At 41.2% G+C, this 25,766-nt stretch overlaps 1 protein-coding gene across 24 annotated transcripts in view; it reads right to left on the reverse strand.

Annotated features, from left to right (window-relative positions):
* The window catches only part of SVIL (supervillin), a 223,898-nt gene that overhangs the window by 56,998 nt on the left and 141,134 nt on the right, over positions 1 to 25,766 (reverse strand). For 11 of the 24 annotated variants that reach the window (XM_070501096.1, XM_070501091.1, XM_070501092.1 and 8 more), the window contains 9 exons: positions 23,296 to 23,971; positions 9,368 to 9,448; positions 6,266 to 7,156; positions 5,737 to 5,907; positions 5,020 to 5,054; positions 3,911 to 3,972; positions 3,469 to 3,608; positions 1,971 to 2,066; positions 119 to 362 (listed from right to left, as the gene is read on the reverse strand). In XM_070501096.1, the coding sequence (XP_070357197.1) occupies positions 119 to 362; positions 1,971 to 2,066; positions 3,469 to 3,608; positions 3,911 to 3,972; positions 5,020 to 5,054; positions 5,737 to 5,907; positions 6,266 to 7,156; positions 9,368 to 9,448; positions 23,296 to 23,971 (2,396 nt within the window). The remainder of the gene's footprint in view (positions 1 to 118; positions 363 to 1,970; positions 2,067 to 3,468; positions 3,609 to 3,910; positions 3,973 to 5,019; positions 5,055 to 5,736; positions 5,908 to 6,265; positions 7,157 to 9,367; positions 9,449 to 23,295; positions 23,972 to 25,766) is intronic. The other 13 variants (XM_070501109.1, XM_070501110.1, XM_070501106.1 and 10 more) reach the window with 3 other exon arrangements.

Below are 25,766 nucleotides of genomic sequence, written 5' to 3' on the forward strand. Positions count from 1 at the left end.
CAGCTCACCTACAGGTAACACAGTTCACAGGCAGATCACCTGTAACCTAAGAGTAACACTGTGCTCCTATGTTTTAAGAACATCCCCGCAAACTGGAACTAGATGACACCGTACCCACCTGCTCCACTTCTCCAAGCGTGACTGGCTGAGTCTGATAGCGAGCGTTCATTCTCCTCTGTCTCATGTCTATTCTGTTTCGGGTAGAAATAGCTTTTGAGACTGGCTGGGACAATTTGTTAAACAAGGCCAGCTTCTCTGCTAAGCTGAGCGTGGAGGAATCAGGTTCACCTTGTTCAGTAGAATCTCTGCTCTCATTTGCCTGGTCTCTGGCTGAAGCCTTTTGGTGAGCAGATGCCTGTAATCTGAAGGGAATGGAAAGTCAGTAACAGATAAAAACAAACAAAAGCCCACTGCTAATTTTGTATATTAACTTTCTTCAAAGTGTCCCTTAATTCTGAAAAGGGCTTATTTCTCCCTACAGAAATTTAACACAGGTTCAGGCAGCTGTGTTATCTATTAGCAAGACAGTGAATGGCACAGTAGGCTGGGGACACAGCAGTATCAATTTCACAAAAAGCACATTTTTAGCTCTTAAATGATATCTTTTATTGTTTATTATTTCTGAAAACTGAATTTCCTATTTAAGGAAGCGGAGTTGGCCTGGATACGCCTTATCTTAGAGAGAGAAGGTGTATCGTTAGTGTCAACAACAAATAAGGCTAAAGGGAGTCTGGCATTATCTGTGGCATATTTAGACATTAGCTAAATATGTGGCTCAGAGGTGATCTTTTCATTTTAAATAATTAGGAAATAATATAGTCATTCTGTCAACAACATTATCTACAGCACAGGGTTTTGATTTTCACTTGCTAAACACAGATGGTTTAATTTGAAAGATTGTTTCACTCCCTCAGCCCAGCATTTTCTCTCATAGGTTTCTACCAGTTTTCTAAAAGGTACTTAAATCTGTAATTCCCAGTAACCTGATAAATGAAGAAGATGTCAGGTGCTGATAAAGCCTTCCACCTTGCAGGTAGAGGAGAAGGCTTCCAGTTACCTGGTCACGGGGAATCTCGGAAAGGTTTAAGACAACGTACCTTTTGCCACCGGCAAATCCAATAAAAAGTCTATTCTGTCTTGACTCCAATTAATCACCAATTCCCAAGTTGTCCCAGACAAAAGAGCAGGGTGAGTGTTCCAGCGTATAACGAGGCTGGTGAGGAAGGTGACCTGAGTCCCGCTGTGTTTCCTGAGGTCTAGCAGTCGGCTGCGAAGACAACAGCACCGACTGCCCCAGGAGACCTCTGCTTCTGGTTGTGCCAGCTTTCCTTCTGCACTGTCATTTTACTTCTTATAATCTTAGTTTTAGCTTTTGTGTTTTGGCCCATAATAGTCAAATATAGGGAATATTTACATGCTTTAAGAACACAATTTTGAAACACAATAGTAAAATGTCTAAGTTCAGACGCTCTAAACTATTCCTGTGCCAATCGCCAAACATGCCAGCAGTGTCTCTACCGATGAGGAATAGCTAGGATTGTTTTTAACATGTATTTGCGTCTACGAGTGGTTAAAAAAACCTGGGTATTATCAGAATTCCAACATTCATGTTAACTCTCCATGTTTCTATTAATCTGTATTAAGTGCTAGTATTTTAGATGAAGAATGACTTTTTTTAGGGATGACCGTGATTATGAAAAACGGAAACAGGGCAAACGGGTAAGTTGAGTTAGTGGGACCCTGGCTCCAATACTTAATGTCAGCAGGTAGACGAGATGTTTGCTCACGCAGGCCTACGTGAAGTTAGCAGTGCCTCCCACTACGACAAACCAAGACGCCATACGTTCCCGGAGCAACTCATTGCACTGACTTGTTTGTCAAACGAACAAAAGGCATTCGCGGTTTTAAGATGCGTCAGCTGTCTGGCACCTTTGTTCTCAGTGCCGCATGCAGCTGTTTCTGTCCAGTACCTGGCCGGCTGCACAGTGCTCTTAGCTACGGTGGGACTAGGAAGTCTCCTCACTATGGGGTGGGTGGCCACAGAGCGCGAAGCAGGGATAGGTTCCCTTTGAAAGCAATTGCCAAAGAAGGAACATTCACAAGGAGAGAGAAGAAAAGAGGCATTAAGGAAAGCATAGTTTTCAATTCAGAAACCGTTAAATCAAATATTTTCACAAAACGATTTGCTAATTACTTTGGGAAAATCACAAAAGAACTTGAAAAGCAATTACAAACTTAGGAAATAAGCAACAGAGGCGACCGAAGTAAACAGAATAAGAATAGGTTTTGAGAGCTTGGGAAGGATTTATCTCATCTTTAGAATAAATGTCCTGGTTTAAAAAAAATAATTTAAAAATAGGCTAATATCAACCACCAGCAAATCAGCAGATTAGGCCCAGATTTTAGAGTATTATTCTTAATCTATTTTTTAAAAGAATCAGTGTCTTCATATAATCTATAACCACATCAAAGTAGATTCAGCAAGCCTTACGAGGTGATAACTTTTGCTTATATTTACTGTTTTGCTCCCAGGAGCAGCTGCTTCTTATTTTACAACAGCCATTCAAATATTTTTTTAAAAAACTGATATGCTAAGAGTTCCTAATGAATACAAGATGTACTTATCCACAAATATACCAAGAAGGTGAGGAGCAACTGGGAAAGGAAGTGAAGGCAGCTGATCTACCAGCAGGTGTGAGCTGTGACATAGGGCGCTCTTGCCATGTCAATGTCCTGAATGAGATGAACTTCACTTTTTCAGGAAGGGTGTGTGTGTGTGTGTGTGTGTGTGTGTGTGTCCAGGGGCAGCACAAAAACAATTTTTTAAAAAACTAATAAAAGTTTTCACTTGATTGAAGTAATCATCTCTGAATGAATTACGTTGGGAAATTCATTCTGAACATATTGGAACATACTGCTTAAAACTGACTTCCCATAGTTTGGAAAGTAATCAAACTTCCAATTAGTTAAAAAAAAAATTTGGTGACTATTTAAAAACAAATAAAAAGAACACATCTTTACGAGATATATACTGAAATATTCATGGATGAAATGATATCTGAAGTTTGCTTGAAAATAATGCAGGAGGCGAGAAGTGGGTGGGGCTACAGGTAGAGCAAGGGTGGCCAGTTGTTGAAACTGGGTGATGAGTGCACGAGGGTTCACTATATTACTCCATCTACTCTCGTGTTTTAAATTTTGCACTGAAAACGAGATAAAAAAATGCACAGACAAAAATAATTAAACAACATCCCTCTTTATGTTTTTCTAGGAGATACAACAGGCAACACATCCCATTACAAAGTTCAAAGAGACCGCATTAAGGAAAATCCCTAAATACTACCATCTTCTCTGTGGCTTCTCACTAAACTATCTCCCAATGGCCTTGTTTTTATTTAAAAGTTTTAAAATCTTTGCTTAAAAAGGAGACACTAGAGCCAAGGCCAAGAGGTCCCAAGGGAGACTTACGTGGCCGCGATGACCACCTCCTCGGTGGTGACGGGCTGGGTGTGGGATCTGTCCTGCAGACGCCGCAGCCTTTGCTCCACGGCCGCGTTTCTTGAGCGTCGCTTCGGAACACTTTTCTCATCAAATGACTTTTCCATTTCCTAAGATCAGAAACATTGTGGAATCCTTATAAATTCAAGGAAAGGAAATGTGTGTGGCAGCATGTCTCTACGCTGTTCCCCTACAGCACCAAAGGGGGGTACCCTGAGAGGCACGCATCAGCGTCAGAAGGTGTACCCTTGCTGTGTCAGCGGTGGGCACACCAGCCAAGGGCTCGGAGGGAGCCACTGGCTGGCAGGAGCCAGGTGGGCTGCAGGGGCCCAGGGGTTGGAAGCAGGCTGGTGTGGTGGGAGCCCCCTCAGGACGGTGATGGTTTCTCCTCAAGCACTTCAGCACACCTTACCCTGAAAAGCAGCCTTTTGGCAGCAACACTCAGCTTGGCTCGTTCATCTACATTTTCTTCATCTGTAAAAAGCCACAAAATAAAAACTGAACATCATTAGAAAATATAGGTACAGTTTCTGAAAAGTTCTCAAGGCTGACATGGAAACACTTTGAATAGAAGAACAGATGTACTAAAAATGACAAATGGCAATATTTTCCCCTTGTGGGGAGCCCATTCTTCTGCTCAGTGAAAAGGTGCTAATTTCCATTGCAATTAAAACAAAACTCTGTCTGGACAGTAATTTTCTACTATAATAGTTAATGAATTGAGACTTAAAAATAGATTTTATGAAGACAGCCCTGATGGCCTAGTGGTTAAAATTCAGCACGCTCTGCTTTGGGTTTGGGTCCTGGGCGTGGAACGACGTCACTTTTCTTTCAGTAGCCATGGTGTGGTAGTGGCTCACACAGAAGAACTAGAAGGACTTACACCTAGAATATACAACTGTATAGTGGGGCTTTGGGGAAGAAAAGAAAAAAAAAGAAAGAGGCAGGGCAAATCGTTCCCAGCTAAAAAAAAAAAAGAAATAGATTTTATGAAGAGAATTTCTCTTCTTTATTGTTAAATAGCAGCAGTAACAATAAAAATCTGCTTCTTTGGTTCAAATCAGTTGGGTTTTTTTTGAGGAAGATTAGCCCTGCCTCCAATCCTCCTCTTTTTTGCTGAGGAAGGCTGGCCCTGAGCTAAGATCCGTGCCCATCTTCCTCTACTTTATATGTGGGATGCCTGCCACAGCAGGGCATGCCAAGTGGTGCATAGGTCCACACCTGGGATCTGAACTGGTCACTGAAGCTGAACATGTGAACTTAAACACTGTGCCACGGGGCTGGCCCTCCAATCAATTGTTTTAATATTGCTCACTCTACAATTCTCTCTCTCAAAAATAAGGGAAAGCTCATCCAAAAATCTCAACTATGTTTTATTATATTCACAGAAGGAAAACCTGAAGGAAAGTAAGAAATTGATATGCATAATAATCTCTTTCTCTCAAAAAGCAAAAATCTTATTATTTAAATCTAACCTGAGTGAGATGATAAAGAAGAAGAAAAAGGAAAACAGATACTTGCCATCGGCAGTTGGCATTTCTGAAGTTGACGCGGACCTAGGAAAGACATTAGCAAATAATAACAAAAAATTAGCTGGTGGGAGTAGAAGATCCAAAGAAAGCATCATATTAAAAGTAAAATTAAAATGCAATTAAACTCTCTTAAAGAATATCATCCTGGTAGCAATTCTAGTTGTGAATACGCACGTACATTTGTTAACGGACATTGCGGAGTGCGTATGCACACAACCCAGCCAAGTGCACACCTTGTGGAGACAAACCAGGATTCAGTATGACTTATTAAACACACCTGATCATTTTTCAGACAAACCTAATCATTTCTAGGCATAAGCATAAGTGTATGATTATATAAAACTCAAATATAAGAAGTAGGAAGACATTTATAAAATGAATATGTAAAATCTGGTGAATACTCAATTGGATTCTAATTTAACAAGGGTATAAAAAATTAAAAACATTAAATGAAGAAAAATAATGTTTCTTACTTCTTACCATCTGAATGCCATTTAAAACCATGTATTGTGATACTGTTGTCATAGTCAACATTCTTTAAAAATACATTTATACCTGCCAAATGAATAACCCTTATAGATTTGGTGGAAGAATTAGGGAATCACGGCATCCCGTTTAGACAGCATCAGGACCACCGCCGCAGGAAAAATCCCGTACGATTTCTTTTACGTTCCGAGACTAGGGAACTCCACGGACGCATGCCTACCTATCCGATTCCTTTCGTTCTGCTGAGGTTATAGGTTGAGTTCTAAATCTCTCAGAAGTTTTTCTACTTTCACCAGGAGAAAAATAGCGTCTTGGTTTCCGGGACCCTCTCTCCCGTTCCACACTGGTAGGCAAGCCAACTCCTTCGGCTGACCTCTCAACCCGTGATTGGCTTTTAGAACCATCGAGAGAGAGAATACAGAAGGGAAATGGGGAGACAGAGAGAGAGAACAAAGCAAAGGTTTATGCATCTCAGTGAGTCAAGGCACAGACACCGCCAATCCCGCTGCATGCCTCTACCATGCACATAAGGAGGTGGAACATTCCAGCGACCCAGTACTCCAGTTCCCCATTAGTAGGCTGAAGCAGAATGGTAGTTTTTGAGCCATTTCCTGTATGGTCTGCCCTGCACACACTGGTGAGCTAAGCTAATATGACTCAATGCGGGACACAACACAAGTTGAGGAGTGAATAATTCTGCCAAGGACGTGCAAGTGACACATCGGAAGGACGTTTGAAACATCACCTACAGTTCGGGTTTCTTGCTGGCATGGGCAGATTCCAGAAATGCATTTCGGAGCTGGGCGACAGAGACCTTTGTGTCCAGCACGCCAACTTCTGCGTGGGGCCCCTCAGCTCTGGGAGTCTGCGGCTCCGGCTCTCGCTTCCAAGCTGCGTCCTTACTCTTCAGGGCCTGCAGCTGAGGGGGGCCCGTGTAGTCAGACAGGGAGCGGGTGAGGACCTTGTGCTTCCTCGTAGAGGCCTCTTTTTTGTGACTGGTCACCCTGGCATCTTGGGACACAGGCTCACTCTGAACATATAAAACCACTTCGCTCCTGCCCATTCTCTCAGTGCGCTGGTGCTGAGCTTGAGGTGGGTGTGGCAGACTTGCGGGTTCCTTCTGATGTTCTAAGGTGATCGTGCTAACAGCCGGCTTGCCAAAGTCCTCATTTCCAGAGGTGTCTTCATGGCTTCCTGTGAGCCCACGGTCCTCCACAGCCAAAGGTGTTTTCTTGCTTTTCTCGAGAGCTTCGGTGAAGAGCACATCTTCTTCTGCTTTTGATTCACAAATATGGAGAACTGGGGTATCCCTTCTGTCACCTTCTAGAACCTTCAAGGTGGGAGGCTTTAGGACATCCTGGGTGGTTGATCCCACCCAGCTGCACTCAGATTCATTTTCTGGGGTTTCTGACGTCACCAGCTTGCCAGTGTGAACGGGGTCTGCAGGCTGGACATAGCCACGGATGGGCTGTCGTGCGGAGCTGGCCACCTTGCTGGAGACCCTATCGAAAGCCGAGTTTTCTGACTGAAAGGACAGGTAATGCACTGGCTGATGTCTCCTCTGAGTTAAGGACTCTGAGGTGAGTTCAGGGCTGCTGCGAGCACTCTCCTCTTTCACCAATTTTTCTCTAACTTTAACTCTTTAAGAAAGAAAAAGGATTTAAGTTGCACAGTGCAGTAACCAGTCAACAGGAAAAAAGCATGCGCAGATCACAGATCACCCGTGTGTGGAAATCAACCCAAAGAGAGAACCACTTGTGAGAAGGCATTTTTTGGTGGTTAATGGAAGAAACCCACTGCTTGCCAGATGAACGATTTTGAGTTGAGTTTCCGGGTGTGCATATGTATGCCAGCATGGTGCAAAACTGACTCTGTCCTTTGTCAAGTCGGGAGGGGTCGGATGCTATCCTGGGAAAGAATGGATGCCTTCTGACTCAGTGAACACCCCGAAGCCACAGGAAAATTCATTAATATACAGCACCAGTGCACAGAAGGGCACCCTGAGGCTGGAGCTGTGAATTGGTCAGCTTGCCTCATGTACGGGCCTTGTATATGGACGGGGGTGGGGGGAGGGGTGTAGTTTTCATGTACATACACCTGCTGACCAAATGGAGTTTCATTGTCTCCTGGAAATTTAAGAGCATTCATGATTATTTTTTTTACTGAGCTCAAGATCCAACAAACAATCGCCTCCTTTCAAGCACTCAAGTAAACATTCACAAGCTTTTCATGCAAGGCAGATGACATTCATTCATTTGTAAGACACGTGACCAGCTTGGACATCATTACTACTAACAACTGTAGCACCAAGAAGAATGTTAGAAAAACGATGTTTGTTGACTGAATTCATGAACTAAACATTTTCTCCCCTCTGGAATTGCTATTAGGCCCTTAGTCGAAAACTAATCTAAAAAGAGACTGTTCTGGTTGTTTCTAGAGTTACCTAAATACCTGACAGCAAAACTGAAATCCAGTTTAAAAGCTACAGACCTTTTTCTATTACTGCAGAAGCAAAGTAGCCAAGAGCTCTGGCCCTGGGGTCCGAGGAGATCCCTGCCCAGAGGCCGGCTCAGCCAGTACTAGCTGTGTGATCTCGGGCAACTTACCTGCCTCAGTTGCTTGACTTTTTAAATGGAAATAATAGTGACAAAATGTGATGTTTGAAAACACATGGCTTACCACTTAGCAAAGAGTAAACATTTAATAGTGTTAGCTCATTCTTACTTTTACTTTTTGAAATACCATATTGTGAGAAAGGAGAAAACATTCGAGCTGTTTAAGAATGGATTACTGATTGAGGATAATCTTTTAAAAAGTAAAAACATACTTTTGGAGTAGGAGAAGAGATTTCTTGGAGAATGTAAAATTTTCATTCTTAAGATTAGTCAGCAAAAATAATTATTTGTGATACATGTTTTTGGAAGAGACTATTTCCTTAAATGTCAAAGGCACCCTGATAAATTTGATACAAACTCCTGCAAGTTTTTCAAAGTAAAATGAAGGATATGTATGCATATTTCATTAAAGAAAAATCAAAGACACACATAAAAGGCAGTTATCATGCACAGTTCAGGGCAAAAAGCATTCTGAGTTGTGACTTTTCCCAGAGACAAGCCAGTGCTGGAGGCTTTCATATTTATAAGCTTTGTTAATCAAAAGAAGACTGAAATGTGGCTCGAGTTCTCCTATGGAATGTGTCCTTCTAATCAAGAGACAATCTGAATGTTGTCCTAGGCCGAGAACAAAGTGACTGTTAGAAACTCAATATATGGGTGCTTTGTCCTGCCAATGACTTATTCATTCTTACTCCTTCCGCCTATCCCTGCCCCCAACCTTAAAAATGAAATGATAGCGTTTTTTAGTCTGCTTTTAAAACCACATGCCCTAAATATAAATGTTGCAAATTAACTATTGGTTTAGAGACGAGGAGACATGAAAAGGAGGAGACTACAAGTGCTGGGTGGAGGGGGTGATGACAAGATGGGACGCCAGCTGGTTAGTGTGACAAGAGGACAGCAACCCAGAGGGGCTGGTGAGGCCCTCACTCCACCCGCTTCTGGCAGTAGGTGAGTTGGTGAGAAAGGAGAAAGGCACGAGGTGTAATCAGAAGATTTTCAAAAAGTGGGAGAAAGAGGAGTGAGGAGAAATACTATTAGCAGGGATTAAGGCAATTGGAGGAGAAAGCAGATGATCAGAAAGTAACTTTGAGCAGCCCCTTTCTGAGCACGTGATTTTTAAACGCACGGCCATTAAAAAGAGGACAGTTAGCCTGGGTACTGTGTGGAACAGCAAGTCAGACCAGCAGGAAAGGAGCACTCAACGTAAGCCGAGGGGTTCAACTTGAGATATACCTGGAAGGCCAGTTGATAAGTGAAGGTGTGTCCCCTTCGGAGTCTTTCTGTAGAAACCACTCATGTTTGGGTTTCCCTGTACTATCATGTACAAAAAAACAAAACTTCAGATACTTTTTGTTAAAATGTCAACATATTCACAGATGTAATTGTAATTTAAAATATAAAGGCTGGTTTTTTTAAGTAAAGATTAATCCTGGCTTTTGAAAATGTATAAGCACATTTTGCCCTGGGGTTTATATTCATTTAATGGAATTTCCAGGACATTTGGCTCACTATAAAAATCAAGAGAGAGAAATAAATACATCAAAAGCCACCCAATAAAGTGTTTTTCAAGTAATTTTAAAGTATTTAGGAGTCTATCATGGTCACACTCTGCCCACATACTGAACAATTTTCTTGTAAGAAGTTGGATTAAAAATATAAGGCAACTTATCGTCTGTAAGTTTTGTTAAGGTACATTGGTAAATAGCCAAAGATAAAAATAGCATCAATGCAAAACACTATATATCAAATAAAGGAAATAAATAAAAAGAAATTCAATAAGATATCTTTAATTGCTATTATACATTTTCCTTTTATATTTATTACTGAATAATGCAACCGACACCACAGTTACCAATACTACTTCAGGTCCATTCAACAAATGTTTACTGAGTCCCTACTATGTACAGTCATGCACTGTGTAATAACGTCTTCATCAATGACGGACCACATATACGACAGTACCATACAACCTAGGTGTGTAGCAGGCTATACCACCCAGGTTTGTGTAAATACACTCTATGATGTTTGCATGACGAAATCGCCTAATGAAATATTTCTCAGAATGATCCCCGTCGTTAAGTGACGCAAGACTGTACAAAGCACTAAGCTATGCTCTAAGAAGTAACAAAGGGGAATGAGGCATCATCCTAGCCATTAAAAAACTTACACTGTGATAGGCAAGATAATATATGATTATGCATTCATTCCTCAACATGCAATCGAACATAATGCAAGGTCGAATGTGACAAAATAATTATGCCAGGCTGAAAATATTTTAGAGAAAAATCATAGGCAAGGAAAACCCTGTGGTAATATGGAAAACAAGACACAGGAGGAATGTGCAAGCTACGGACCTGAATCCTCTTACAATGAGGAAAAAAAAATGGAAATTCGACATGCTAGTTAAAATGTTTACCACCTCAAAACCTTACCAAGCTATTTGCAAGAGTCCTTTAATATCAGGCTGGAATTTAGCCAAAAACAATTTCCAAAAGAATAGAATGATAATTATAATAAAGTTATCTTAATTTTCTAAAATCATTTTAGTTTGAGTTTTAGTTCAAGCTGACAGGCACCTGTCTGTCACCACTACTGTACATTTTGCTGTGACCACTGAAGTCTGTCACCGTGTAGCTTTGGACCTGTTTCTCCAGTGACATCCCCCTGTCTTTCTACACTGAAACCTATCACCCACCTCCGCATCCCCAGCAGTACAGCAATTTAGCTTATAGCAAATAAAAAACCCATTCCAAATAAAATGGAAAGCCATTTTACTTCCAACTATAAAGAGTCTAATTTTCAACATTTAGGTAAACATAGGAATAGTTCAGCATATCAGCTGCAGCTAAGAAAGGAGGCAATCAATGCAGCACAGAATATAGTGAGAAAAGAGGAAATGACGGATATTTGCTTTTGAAAACCATCAAGTTAATATATAGGCATGAGCCTCATAACAAAGTTTTGGTCAACGAAGGTCGGCATACACGACGGTGGTCCCATAAGATGATTATCATGCAACCTAGGTGTGTATTGGGCTGTACCATCTAGGTTTGTGTAAGTCACTCTATGATGTTTGCACAATCACGAAATCACCTAATGACGCATTTCTCAAAGCACATCCTTGCCATTAAGCGATTCCTGACTGTAACTAACATGGCTACCTCACAGAGTTATTTTAAGGCTCAGATGCTTTTTGTATAGCAGAGTACTTTGTAAACTGTGAAGTCCTATACAACTTTCTGAACATGGCTTTTATTGATAAGACTAAAACCTGGCTAGCATCACTATAAAAAATTACCAGAGACTTGTTTAAGAATATGCTGAGTCAGCATTTGCAAAATGAAAATTAGACACTGGGGGACTTTGCTAGGCTCCATTTATTCATTGCATCATAAGGTATGGAACTAGCCAAAAACCAAGTAACTGCTGCCATGGTAGAGAATAGTTAAAATTTGACATTTCATTTATAATGATAACAATGTAAAGAGGAATAAACGTATGCAAAGGCATCGTGCCAAGAACACGGTAAGCACTTCAACATGCTGGTCTCCTCTCCTTTCTTCTTCGTAGACAACATAGGTACAAGTTGATGAGTTACTGTTTTTATATTTTAAAGAGATGACACATAATGAGTCCCAATTCAGAAGTTGTGTGACTGTAAGGAACTGGTCCAGCCTCACCAGGAGGGCCTGAGTTTGTCTTAAGTACATTGAAAGCAAGAGTGATTTTGAATAGTGTTTCTCAAAGGAATGCTTTCAGGATCCTTGAGGTTGGCTAAGGCACTTATTTGGCTGAGGTTTTCTGCCACCGAAACCAGAAAAAAAAGAGCAGGGGGTGGGGGGACACCTAAATTTAATTAAACACTTATTGTCCACAAGGCTGTCCCAGGCACTTCATATCCACTATATTGCAGAATGTGGTCACTTCTTGGTCCTTTTCTTACTCACTCACTAGTAGCATTTGAGAACAGGCGATCACTCCCCTCGCCTGCCTTCTATATCACTCATCGTCATTTGATGATTCCTCCTCACCATCCACACCTCTAAAGCTGGGGGCCCCGAAGCTCTGTCTCCTTTCCTTCCCCATCAGCAGTCAAGGCCTTGAGGATCTCATCCAGCTTTCACTTCCATGCTGACAATCTTCCAATGTTTCTCTCCATCCTGATCCCCACCTTGAACTCAGACTTGTGGATTCTACTGGCTACTTGACATTTCCACTAAGATATCTAATAGACAGGTTAATTTTCACATATCCAAAAAATGAACTCTTGATTTCCCTCCAAACTCAACTTGTACTGGAGTTTTCCCTATTTCAGCAAATGGCAACTCCTTGCTTTGGGTTGCTCCGGCCAAAAAATCGAGACTCACCTTTGACTCATCTGGTTTTCTCTCTCAGATCTTTCTCTTCTACATCATCAGCAAATTCTACTGGTTACTTTCAAACCATAACCTCTTCTCACTGCCTCTGCTGCTATCCTTCTAGTCCAATCCACCACCACCTCTCACCTAGATCACTGAGATGACCACCTGATTACTCTACTTGTTTTCATCATTGCCCACCTTCAGCCTGTTTTCAGCTCAGTAGTCAGGGTAATTATTTTAAAATGGAAGGCAGATTGGTCATCCCTCTTTTCAAAACCCTTATATGGCACCAGACATCATCTAGAGCAAAACCCAAAGCCCTCCCAGTGGGCTACAGGCCCCCGCCCTCCGATCTGCCCACTCCTCCCTGACACATCACATCGACCTCACCCCAATGCTCCTGCTGCACTGGTGACCGGGGGCCTCCTCAGATGCTCCACCCACGGTATCCACTCAGGCCTTGCAGGGGCTATTTTTGCCCGTGCCAATCCACCCCAATAGTTGCATGACTTGCTGCCTCACTTTATGTAGGTCTCTGCTCAGCTCTTATCTTAGCAGAGAGACCTTCCTGACCGCTTAAATCAAATAGAACCCCTCAATGTTTTCTCTCTCTGCCTTCACTGAAGTGCTCGAGTTTTCTTCATAGCACTTACCACACCTGTCATGTTACATATGTATTTGTTTATTGTCTCTCTCCATTCACTAGGATAGATAAGCTTCTTGGGAGAAGAGACTGTTGCACCATCAGTACTCAGAACAGTGTGTGGCAAATAGCAGGTCTCAATAAATCTTTGTAGATTGGATGAACTGTTGAATGACAATCTCCACAACAACTCTCTGAGGTATTCTCATCCTCATTTCATAGATAAAGAAAGGAAGGTGCAGAAAAAGTATATTAACTGCCCAAGATCACAAGCTGGTTAATGAAAGGATGGGGCTTGAACCCAGTGCTGTGGGACCCCCAAACCTATGTCTTCTCCTCCAGAACCACAGGCTTCTGATTTCTGGAAAATGAACCAGTACTGAATGAGTAATGCCTCCCTGGCTTGAGTGAGTAATGATGTAGTCGGGATGCTAGTGTTCACGTGCTCTCGGGCTAAGCAAGGAAGGCACCAAAGGCTTTCTGGTCACGCCCACAACCCTGACCAGACGTTGCTCTCAGCTGTGCCTGTTCACCTCCAGCAGAGAGCCACCCAATTACCTGGAAATCCTGACAAACCCAATCACCTTCTTCCTCTGTTTCTCCCACTGTACAACATGAAATCAAAGGAGTCGGCATTGAAGACAATTTGGCTCAGAGGGCGCTCACTGTTGAGGTGGGATGGGGGTGGTTAGGAGGGGGATGCTGGGGCCCAGATGTGGCAAGGTGGGTGAAATCTTGTCTCCTGCCCCCACAAAAGCAGTCTATAGCAGAAGACAAGTGAAAGAACCAGCCATTTGGAAATGAGAAAATTCACGGAGGAATGAACTCACAACTGGTGATGTTAAGGGAGGAATTACAAATACTCTGAGCATCAAGAGAATACTTCAGCAGGACTGCTCTCTCCGCTGGCTCTCCTCCGGCACAATAAAATGATAATGTGACATGGCACCTAATTCATGAAACTTAATTCCCCCTTTCATGGGCACTTTGCAGACTCAACATCATAAGAGCTAAATATTAACTGTTCATCAATAAATATTCCTGTGTTGGCTATGACACACATAATGCCAGCGTCAGGGAAAATAACTTCGGTATGCAGACTTGACTTCATTTTGTGCTGAGTATTCACTAGGAAGTCTGAAATTAAAAATCAACTCTGTATAAACGACCTCGTAAATTTAAATCACAACCACTTAAGATGGCTTTCTTTCTTGAGAATGTTATAAACAGTCGACATGAACATTTCTCCTATGATTTTCATCAAATTCTTTTATAAATTCTTTCAAATTGACAAAAAAAAATACTCAAGGAATTCGATTTTACATATTAAAAAGTCTAAAACTGTAGGCAGAAAGCAGATTATTGGTTGGCAGGGCCTGGTGGGGGTGTCAACCAAAAGGTGCACAAGAGAATTTTTTGGGCTGATGGAACTATTTTATATCTCGTTGTAGTGATAGTTACATAACTTTATATATTTGTCAAAGTTTATAGGCTTGTACGCTAAAAAGGGTGAATTTTACTGTATGAAACTCTATTTCAATAAAAATAATATTAAAAAACTTAAACCTTCTAAAAATGAACTCAGCCTACCTTCAGAATTGGTCTGGGTAATGGTCACGGTGAAGGAATTTACTTTGATGCAGATGCTTAGTGCAGTTAATGGGATTCTTAAATTCAAATATCTTTTTTTGTCTTTTAAAAGCAAAAAAAGTAAATAATAAATAAAAAGTAAATAAGATGTGGACCACACGCAGTCAATTCCTGTTTTGGATCTTTTTTCTTTCTTTCCTTCAAATTTTCTCTCCCAAAGCCCAAAGAGACTGCGAAACCCACGGAAAGAACTGAGAAGAGCCCAGAGTGGTCACTCTTTAAGTGTTTACATTGCTGAGAAGCCAAATTCTTCCTTTGGAAAGCTGATTAAAAGCATGCCTTGGCTCCCAAAAATGGTGAATCAAAGTACAGAACTGATCTGGCTAATTCACAGGCACCCCAAAACTATGGAAAATAATGGAAGTTTTTTGGACCAAATTGTCCATCATAGAGTCTAGCCTGATTATAATACTGTGCAGTGGCCAAGGGATGCCCAAACTCAGATTTAAAAATACATCATTTCATAAAAGTACAAAATTTATTTCATAAAAGTACGAAATTATTTCAGATTAAAAAATGTAACATTTCATAAAAGTACAAAATTTAAAATGATGCCCTAGAGGGCACTGTTTCAGAGAAGTGGTATAAAAGCTAGTGAATTTTAAAAAATGTGAACAAAAAAGAGATCACATCTGAATAGTGGCAATGATGCCTTGGGTTTTTTTTCTCTTCATTTCTTTAAATCTTGCCTGGATGCTGTTATTTTATGTAGTATCCCTTAATGTTATGCTTAACCGCTTGTAATAATTAAGGCTTGGTAAAAAATTAACAGTGGGAAGAACTGGTTTATACAACGTAATGAGTGTGTGAGTATGTGATACTGTCAGGCTGCGACATCTAAGTCAGGTCCTTGCGGAGAGAGTCAAGAATCTGTTGGTGGACAGGCACAGTGGTGATGGACACGTTTTCTATCTCAACTGGGATAATCCTTGTACATTTCCCAAAACTCATCAACCTGCATCCTTAAAATATGTGCATTTTGATGTAAATTATACCTCAATTAAAAAATATAACACTGTTGGATTACAGAGTGAGGACTCCTTGAGCAATGAAAACAGAAATGCAGAGACTTCTCAGGCAGAAGCAGGATAAACATGTGAGATAATCAATTTTTTCCAGCCTCCCTCTGAGCTAAGCTCAGCGCTGAATGCTGAAACCCTGCAACCTCAGCCAGGAAAGGGAGCCGGCAGGAGGTGCACCAACAGACAGAGCTGCCGGAGAAAGTGCCGGGCTCTGAGGGAGGTGTGCAGTGGGCCTTCCAAAGTGGATCCAGCCACTGGTTCCCAGATGCACTCGGATTTCCATCTCTCCTGCTTGGATTCTAATCACCCCTCCTAAAACAAAGTAAACCAGGGACTCTACTGCCTTAGTCACGAGACTAGCCTAGAATCAGCCTTTTCTGCACACTTATCATGATTCCCACTCACAGTTTACTAATATTTACGAGCATACTGACTCAAGACCATATACAAGAATTCCAACTTCAGACAAAGTGGAAAGAGCCTTGCCATATAAACAAGTGCTACTCAAAGCGTGTTCTGCTGATGGGTGTCACTGGTCCATGAGGAGACGACAGCCTTGCACCAGAAGGAAAATGAGCAACATCAGTGCGCCTGCTGTTTAGTTCAGCAGACATTTTGTTCATAGCATGACTTTCTCGATGAAGGAAACGACCCACGATTCACATGCAGGTGCGAGTCCCTTAGAGGTGTGGGCTGATCAACAGTCTACAGACTGGCTATTTCAAGTAGCACTGCTATAGTTTGGTGACACTTTAAGAAAACATGGAAAACAGCAGAACATTCATTCGAAAATGACATTGAACCATTTGGTATGTGCTGGATGCTGGGCAGAGGCAGGGAGGGAGATATGAAAATGACTAAGACAAGGTATGGAACCCTCCTGTAAGGCTTCTACTAAAGTGACGCTCTCATTGAGATCATCCTCACCAATCTTATAAACTGGCATAATACCAATTCATGGTGCCATGCTTGGGGGCATCCTGAGAAAATGGCTAAAGTCCTTTCCTGGGTAGGTCAGCCTCGTTGCAGGGTGTGGGGAACCTGAATGTCCTTCTTCCTAAGACAGGAGGTGCTGGGGAAGTTGCATCTGTGAGACACCTCATTTGGTTCATGATCTCCTTCTCTCCTTTTCTCTTTTGGCAGAATCATCATCAACCAGAAGCCACACTGATAACATTAGGGTTCCCCATGCCAAGCCAAGCTTTAGCTTTATAACTGCACTGGGAAAAAGACAGCCTGATAATGAGAAGAACAGACTGGTTTGAGAATCTAAGCACCAGAGAATGTGTAGCAGACTCCAAACATGATTCTAGTTTCTATTAAGACCAGGAGAAGTTTATGAAACCTTGGAAAGGTCAAGAAAGCAGGGCAGGTAGGAAGGTAGACTCTGGACACGTTCTCATTTGTCACCAGCTTAATCAGAAGGAGACACCCAGATGTAATCCGACCACTGCAGAACACAGGTGGACCAGGCCTACCTGTGCTATTGACAGTTCACTTTCATTAAAGGACCCCAAGATTGGACCAGCCGTTTTGGCAGTCACATAAAGAACTTGTTGTCAACTAAAACTCCTAGGTCTGTTTCCCACGAACTGCTGTTAAATCAGGTTTCCCCAATCCTGAACTTGTACACTGATTCTTGCCCCCTCTAAATAAAGAGCTTTATTAAATTTCATCTTGTTAGTTTCTGACCATTATTGCAGGTACATGTGCTCTCTTGCCTCCATGCTCCAGTTCCCTCTTCTCTCTCTCGCCCTCCCTCTCATCTTCCTTCCCCTCCATCCCTCTCTCCCCACTCTCTTTCTTTCTATCGCGAAGTTTACAATCCCTCCTCCAGAAATCTGATCACCCTATCATCGATATCTTCCAGATTAGTTAATAAAATGCCAAACAGGACGAAGTTAATGAAAAACACTAACTTGGACCCAGAGACTTCATTATCTCTTGCTTGGGTAAGTACAACCATCAGGTCAGTGGCCATCCTCAGTGGAATCAGTTCTCCTTCAGACCAACCCTCCATACTCCTCCAGACCAAGGTTTCTAAAATACAGAATCATTCTTGTTTTAAAATGCTTCAAGCACTTCCCATTGTCCACAAGCAAAGGCCAAAGGCTTTGTTGTGTCATCTGGGGTGCTCGTGATTGGTCCCCACCTGGCTCTCAGCCTCATCGGGTCCCCCTCCTTCTAGGTCTACACTGGACAGCTGTGCCTTCTTGCCTAGAGCAGCTTTGCCTCCATGTCTAGCAAACTCACCAAATCCTCAAGGACTTGGTTCAAATATGACCATTTCTCCAAGGGGGAAGAATTAATACACCATCTTGTATTCCCATGACATCCATCCTTGGTCTCTAGAACCTTATTTACCCCATTGTGGTGTAGTTATTTCCCACAAAATTTTTAATGATATACCCATCTAGGAGCACAGTGCCTGGCACACAGAAAGCTCGATACAATTTTCTTCAATGATTAGCTAAACTACCTTAGAGCTGAAATTAACCCATAAATCAATACCTATGAGGTATCGATAGACGGACAGATGCCTATTGAGTTTGAATCCTCCTAGACTACAAGTTTTCATTTTGTTTATGAGGATGAGGCTTTTAAATATCTTACGTAAATCCACATAAACTGTTTCTATTATACCTCTGATTATCTTTCCTAAAATTTCTAACCTTCGAAGGGCAAAACCAGCAAACTCTTTTCCACTATGGTGGAAAATAGAACGATATAAATAACAAGAGCAGAGTGTAATGGAAAGACCTCTGTGGATCCAGAGAACGTGAATGAATGAATGGATGATGGATAGTGGACTTGTTTTTGTCAAAGTAGCTATATGGTCTTAATTCAGTTACTTAACTTCTTCCATCTTTAGTTTTTTCAGGTATGAAATAGATTTTTAAACTAAATAATCTCCAGGGTTACTTCTGGTTCTATGGATTTAAAAGTTTTTAACATGGAGTATCTATTTTGTGGGGCCTTGGGGTGAGCCATCTCCCCATAGGGCAGGGCTTACCTCCCCTGGGAGACGGCTATAGGGTACTTGCAGAGAATTGTATTACCAGGAAAGAGGAACTCACCCTAAGTTGTCCTAGAGAACAGGAGTGGCTCTTGGTCTGTAGCCCCAAGGGTATAAGGATATGCTTTAACTCTCTATAACCCCTAAAAGACAGACTAAAAAATGCCTCCTGCCACCCAAGTGAAGACAGATCCAGCACAGGAAAATTAGTTTCACCCTGTGGGTGTCCAGCTCTAATTATATAATAGCTTCTAATTATAAAACATTATTATTCAGCTTAAGAAGAATGGCTATTAACTTCAGCATCTCATTAAAATTAGCAGTTTAGCTGCTTGTTTGGAAAAACCGCTAGTGATGCTTTGTATATATACACCGGTGTGTGTGAATGTGCAAGGCCACACACATACGGGCAAAATTCTGCATTTAAAATCTGGCAGGCGTTTGAATTTTTAGGACATAGTAGCAAGTATTTTGGATGACATATTCATATTTAATTCAATGAACAGAAATTGATGCTTGCCAGTGAGAACAGAAAAAAAACAGAAAAAAATAGGGATGAGTTAATCACATATGAGCAGCCCTAAGGCAGAGAGCAGGATGAGGAGCGCAGATGTCTGGGGCACAAGGACTGAGAGGCGCAGAGGATTCTATGCCAAGATTGGGACAAATCTGTGAGGGGTCCCCAGAGGTCTCTTCTTTAGAGAGCGGATCCTCAGAGACCCACTATGTTCTGCCCTGACATGGAGGGTGTGTTAGACAACCTTCCTGCCGCCCGAGAGACAGGAGCTGAGACAGGACTGCTGACGGTCTGGGGCAGTTATCTCCGTCTGCAGCGGGTGGACATTTCCAACGGTGTAGGTCAGCAGACAATTAACAGCTAAACAATGAGCTTGAGCCTCTGCAGAGAGTTTTTAGACTCAAACCTCTCACTGGGAGACAAGCAAATGCAATCAGAATTAAGCTATTAGAGCACAGCATAAGCCCTTTCCTTTCCATCCTGGTTGGCCAAGTCTAAGTTTCATTCTGGAGGGTGCCCTGGTCCAGCTTCCTGAGCCGATCCACTGCTCTCTGGTGTCATGGGGAGCCCTGTCCAAACCATGATTTACCCACAGCAGCTCTCTCCAGGTCAAATTTCAGCATCAGCTCTGCAGGAAGCCACCATAATCATTTTCTGGCCACAAATGACACAATTTGCTAAATGGGAGAAGGAGTGGTGAGGATTGCAGTACAGTAATGAAAAAAAAAATATGAACAAGGATTTTCTAGAATGGATCACCACTAGGAAATGAGGTGAAATTCTCCTCTCCCAGTCGCGTAGTTCACTGAGAATGGGGAGCACAGCTGATGTTCAGGAAAAGAGCAGCTGTGGGACGTGGGGTGGTGCGTTTCTCCACTCACAGAAGTAACCAAGACGGTGCATTTTATTTTTTCAGAAAATAAGAGATGTGCAAAATAGCAAATTCAACAGGAATCTTGAATTCAGAATTTCTAGTAGTAATAGCAGGAGCTCAGATTTTTCAAAATTTGCATAATCCATAGGCTCCAGACCTCTCGATTTTATTCTAAAATTCACAGAGGCTTAATTAACAAAGAATGGTTCATATCAGGAACACCACGTCTCCACAAAACACTGACATTCCAAGTTTACGGGGCTTGGCAGGATTGGGGGATGGGGGGTGGGGGATGGGCGGTGTCTCACGCTCTATCCTGTTACTATGGGTATTCTTAGTTTGATTCAGAACAACGTGTTCACGTGATCCCCAGGCAACCAACAGGGTTTCTGAGCTAAAGAGCATGTAACGTACATACATAAATACATTCTTTATCATATACATTGAACGTTAAATAATTCTGAAATAAATTTATTACTCAGCTAAATAACGCCCCAAAGACTGTGACTGAGCTTATAGTGCTTGACAATGAGGTGTAAGAACTAATGACCATTCTGTCATACACGTGTTAGTCTATGAGTACACACAAAACTACGCATTTGATGTCCGGCTCACGTTTAAATTTTTAGGACACTATATACATACAATCTTTTGATTGTATATTCACGAGTGATGTGTTCATATTTAATGAATGAAATAAAAACAGCCTCTTGCTAGTAAGCACAAAATAAAATGAAATGGGAATGAGTTAATTTGGAGATTAGCAGCCAAATAATGTGGTAGAGCTAGGTAATGAGAGTATAGTACAGTAGTGAGAAAAATATTCCATTTCAATGATAGAGCAAATTCACGATGAAATGTGGTATTAAATTGTTTTGTTATTTGTAGATAATTCTTTTTCATTCCTTAATCTTCTTAAACTTTTCTGTTATATATTTCCACGTCGGATGGCATCTTATTTTCACTTATGGTTATTGGGTCTTCGAGGTTTCTTTGGTTATTGTTTTAGTTCACAAAGGTTTGTTTTTCTTTCTTCCCTCCAAATGGAAATCAGACAACAATGATTGTCTGACACCTGAATTTCCCAGCTCCAAGAAAAAGGACTTCTAGCAGAATGTTAACCTATTTTAAATCCATCTTTATAAGCTGAACAACTGGAGTCATTACAATATAAATCAATTATTTTTTAATGTCACAGTTGTCACACATTATTTCCCATCCTTTTTAATGTAAATATATCTCAAGTATTTTATGTGTATTTACATATATACATATATATGCAAACACATATATATGAAACGATCTGTGTTTCTTTTCCTACCAATCATAGAATTGCATGCCTTGGTGGCTTCAAAAAATAAAGCACGTGCCTCCTCAAGAACTTCTTCACAAATTCTTAATTCTCTTAAGGTTTTTTACTGTGAGGCTAAGGCTAGGCTTATGAAGACTTCTAGGTAATATCCTCTTCAAACAACCCAGAAAGAAATGGCTCCTAAGATTTTGTTATATATATTTTTGAATTTTGAGGTTTTAAATCACACAAAACCGTTAAGTATCCTATCTTTTTACCTGGAATACTCAACAAAGTTTTAAGTATTATTACAACGAATTCAAAATCTCACTGAGAATCTATTATACGTGATCTAGGTGAGTAACCTAGACACTGTGCTCACAACTTACACAGTTTCCATAATTTGGCAATCACAAATTAGATTCCTCATTATTTTTTAATCCTTCTAACTGTAAATCTCAATTTTTCTTTCTAAATTGGAATGTTAGGTTTCTCTGTCCTGCTCACAAAGCACACGAAGAATTTGTTTTGATATAGAGTAACTAAACCAAGAACACTGTTTCTACTCTGAAATACAAATTTCCCCCAAAACAGCTTCATTTCAAAATATGAGACAACAGGTCACAGTCCCTAAATTTCAAGTAGTCAAGTCCAAAGGAAGAACAAAGGCTCTCAAAATACAATCTCAGGATCTACAGTATTTAATTCTCTTAGAAGCTACTATCTCTAAGTATTTTATTGTGGACGATAAGTAAGCAGCGACAGGTCTTTGGCTCAATAAACACCAGTAACTAAAACGATCTGTTCTAGACGTGTTACTGCCACTGAAAGATGACCACATTTACTGCTCTGTCCCCTGTGAAATAAATAGGGGTATTTTCCAACATCTTTTTTTTTTTTTGCAGAATAAGTTTGTCGGCCCTTCAATTCTTATCCCTCAGTTCATCTGTGAAGCTAACGCTTGTTTCAACTGAAAAATACACGAACGAGTCTACCTAGACACTCACGCAAAACTTCAAGGAGGACGTTTAAGCAAATTGCATTTTAAATATGGTCATCACAATTATTAAATTTAAATATTTACATTCAATTTAACTATTTTAATTTAAATTTAGAAAGAAATATATTCTCTTTTGGCATTTGATGTGATTTTATTCCTTTTCTGATTTTCCAAAATGGGAGCCATTCCTGTCTTTGGTCCATCCTATCACACAGCAATTTCTCTTGAGGGCTGATGGTTTTAACGAGCCGTTCTTATACACAGTTGTTTTCCTAGTGTGTGTGTTGATACACTTATACATGTATACGTTACAGTTATGTTCAGTGTATACTGCAGTCAGCCTTCTGGACCCTGGACCGAGACCCTGCCACTGGTTAGTGGTGGTCCTTCTGCTTTGTGATTCTCAACCCCAGCAACGAAAACAATCACCAAAAAGTCTTGAGTGTGATTACAGACAAATACAGAGAGAAAGGCCATTGTTAAAGACAGGTGAGAAACACAGTACGAAGGGTCCTGAAGTGAGGCTTCCTTAAAAGTGGCCCCATGACATCTGTTCAGTTTATTAATTCTAAAAAGAACATACGAGAAAAAAAAAAAAAGAACGTGAAGCTTCCTGCTTCCGTAGCACCTGTTTTGATATTGTGGAAATTTTAAACAGTCATATTATTTCTACAGTGAGCTGAGACCGCAGAATGCCAAGAATACCCAGACTCCAAGCCAAAGGGAGGCAGAGAGAAGACAGAGGTGCTGCCCCCACTCGACGGCGGTCAGCGTCCTGAATGCTTACCTGGACCGAGCCTCGGCGGGGAATGGCGAGTCCCCAGTGGTGTGGCTCGGCGAGGCTGGCTGCCGAGGCGAGGACAGGGACACGCCATGCGCTTGCTTTGGGGACCTTGGCACTTCACTGAAGGAGGAGTCTCGCCCGGAGAACGGGAAGGATGAGGAGCTCTCAGCCGTGGGCGGCAGGTCGCGGGCCTGCCCGGTGGCACTCTGCTCTTGACCTCGTCTTTGGTTCTCCACGTTGAGCAGCATGTCGGTGTTCGAGACGCCATCGCTCCCGGGGAGGGCATAGTCCCTGGACTCTGCCACTCCCGTCCTGAGCCCCGAGATCTCAGTCCTGGTGTAGAGAGAACTTGACTCTTTGCTTGACTCGGCCTGTCGGTCACTTTTTCCTCCCCTTTTGTCCACAGCATCAGGGTCCTTCCTGGACCTGGTATATCGAGATGTTGATTCAGAGTCTGCTTCAGAATCCAGACTTAGTCCATATTTTTCTGCCAGCTGTCTTCTTCTTTCCGCTTTGTACCTGGCAATCCTTTCGGCTTTGGACTCAAGACTCTGTGTGTCCATGACCCCTGAACTGTAAGATGAGTCACCATGGACGCCTGAGGTTTCTGGGTAGGGTTTAGATCGAATTGGCTTCTCTACTGAAGAATCAGAAGTTTCTTCCTCTTCATTTGATCGGCCTAAAAGAAGATCATACGGCTAATACACACAGATTTCAAGATAATAATTCATGTTTTATATAACATTAATATTCTATATAAAACATTTTCTTACATTTGAAAATATTTTGAATACGTCATTTTTTAAGGCTTCATAACATTCTACCCAATAGACACACATTTACTATGCTCTGTTCTTTTTGTTTTCTTTTTTTTTTAAAGATTGGCACCTGAGCTAACAACTGTTGCCAATATTTTTTTTTTCCTGCTTTTTTCTCCCCAAATCCCCCCAGTACATAGTTGTATATTTTAGTTGTGGGCTCTTCTAGTTGTGGCATGTGGGACGCCGCTTCAACGTGGCCTAATGAGTGGTGCCATGTCCGTGCCCAGGATCTGAACCCCAGGCCGCTGAAGCGGAGCGCGTGAACTTAACCACTTGGCCACGGGGCCGCCGCACCATCCTCTCTTCTACAAGGCACACTCGAGCGCCCTCGCTGCAAAGGACCAGCTTCTCACACAGGTTGGTTAGCTAGGGGGACTCCCCGAGATGCTGAGGACTCTGGGCTCTGCAGTGAGACTCAGGAAGGCCGTGGCTGTTCCACCGGCCTCAGTAAAGCCCCACTCCTCGCTCCTCAGACTGTTCAATCCTTGCTCAGGGCTTATTCCCCTTAGTTGTGTACTTTTTTGTTTTTGAGTTTAATATTTCATGTGTGAGGCCAGAGGACGAGTTCAGAGTCCTCTAGAAAAGATAACAGATATTTGAACTGCTGTAATTCGACAAGTGAAGGATTGTGGTTCCACAGGATCTGATAGTAACCATAACAATAATGATTCATATCAATATTCACCAGGCTGTTGTTGAGTTTGTTTTTTTTTTTTACAGAAGTAGCTTTTTCCAATTATAGTACACGTTTGATGTAGAAAATGTCTACTATGAAAATATAGGAAGGTAAAACCCCAAATCACCAATAACCACTAATATATAATAATCAATAATAAATTGATAATTTGCCAAACATTTCTATATATTCCTTCTATTCTTTTATATATTTGATTTTTTCCATATAAAATAATTCATGTTTTATATAACATTAATGTTCTATATAAAACATTTTCTTACATTTGAAAATATTCTGAATACGTCATTTTTTTAAGGCTTCATAACATTCTACCCAATAGGCATTCTATAATTGATTTAACCCTTCTCATATTACTGGGCATGTCAGTTGTTTCTAACTTTTAGTCAGTCTGAGTTTCTGATTATCACAATAGGTAGCCTGGTAAAAGCAGAATTGCTCTATCAAAGGGGACATCATTTTAAGACACTGGCTAGACTCTCAAATGAATTTCCATAAATCTACATTGATTTACACTTGAATCTGCAGCACATGCTCTCTTACAAACGTTGAGTGTTAATTTTAAAAATTTCCTTGGATCACACACTAGAAGAAGAGAATATATGCATTTTTCAATTATTTATTAGTCATTTGTATTCTCTTTTTCTGCTCTAGAATACCTGGCCAAGCTTCTTGCTGTACATTCTATTGATTCCTACCGTCATTTTTATTGGTTTGTGTAAACTTTTATAGGAATATGAGCCTTCATCTTACTCATGTTTTCACATTTGCTTGTCTAGTTTTTTGTGAAGTCTATGCAAGATTTTCTTTGGAGTACAGATGTTAATTGTTAATGTAGTCAAGTCAACTGATCCGGTCATGTGTAATTTCTACAGCTGTTTCTGTGTTTTGAAAGCCCTTTTTCATTCAACTTGAGTTAGATATTCACCTATATTTTCATGTTTTTAATTATTTTCTTA

This window comes from Equus asinus, chromosome 29 (assembly GCF_041296235.1).
Source record: "Equus asinus isolate D_3611 breed Donkey chromosome 29, EquAss-T2T_v2, whole genome shotgun sequence".
Taxonomy (NCBI): domain Eukaryota; kingdom Metazoa; phylum Chordata; class Mammalia; order Perissodactyla; family Equidae; genus Equus; species Equus asinus.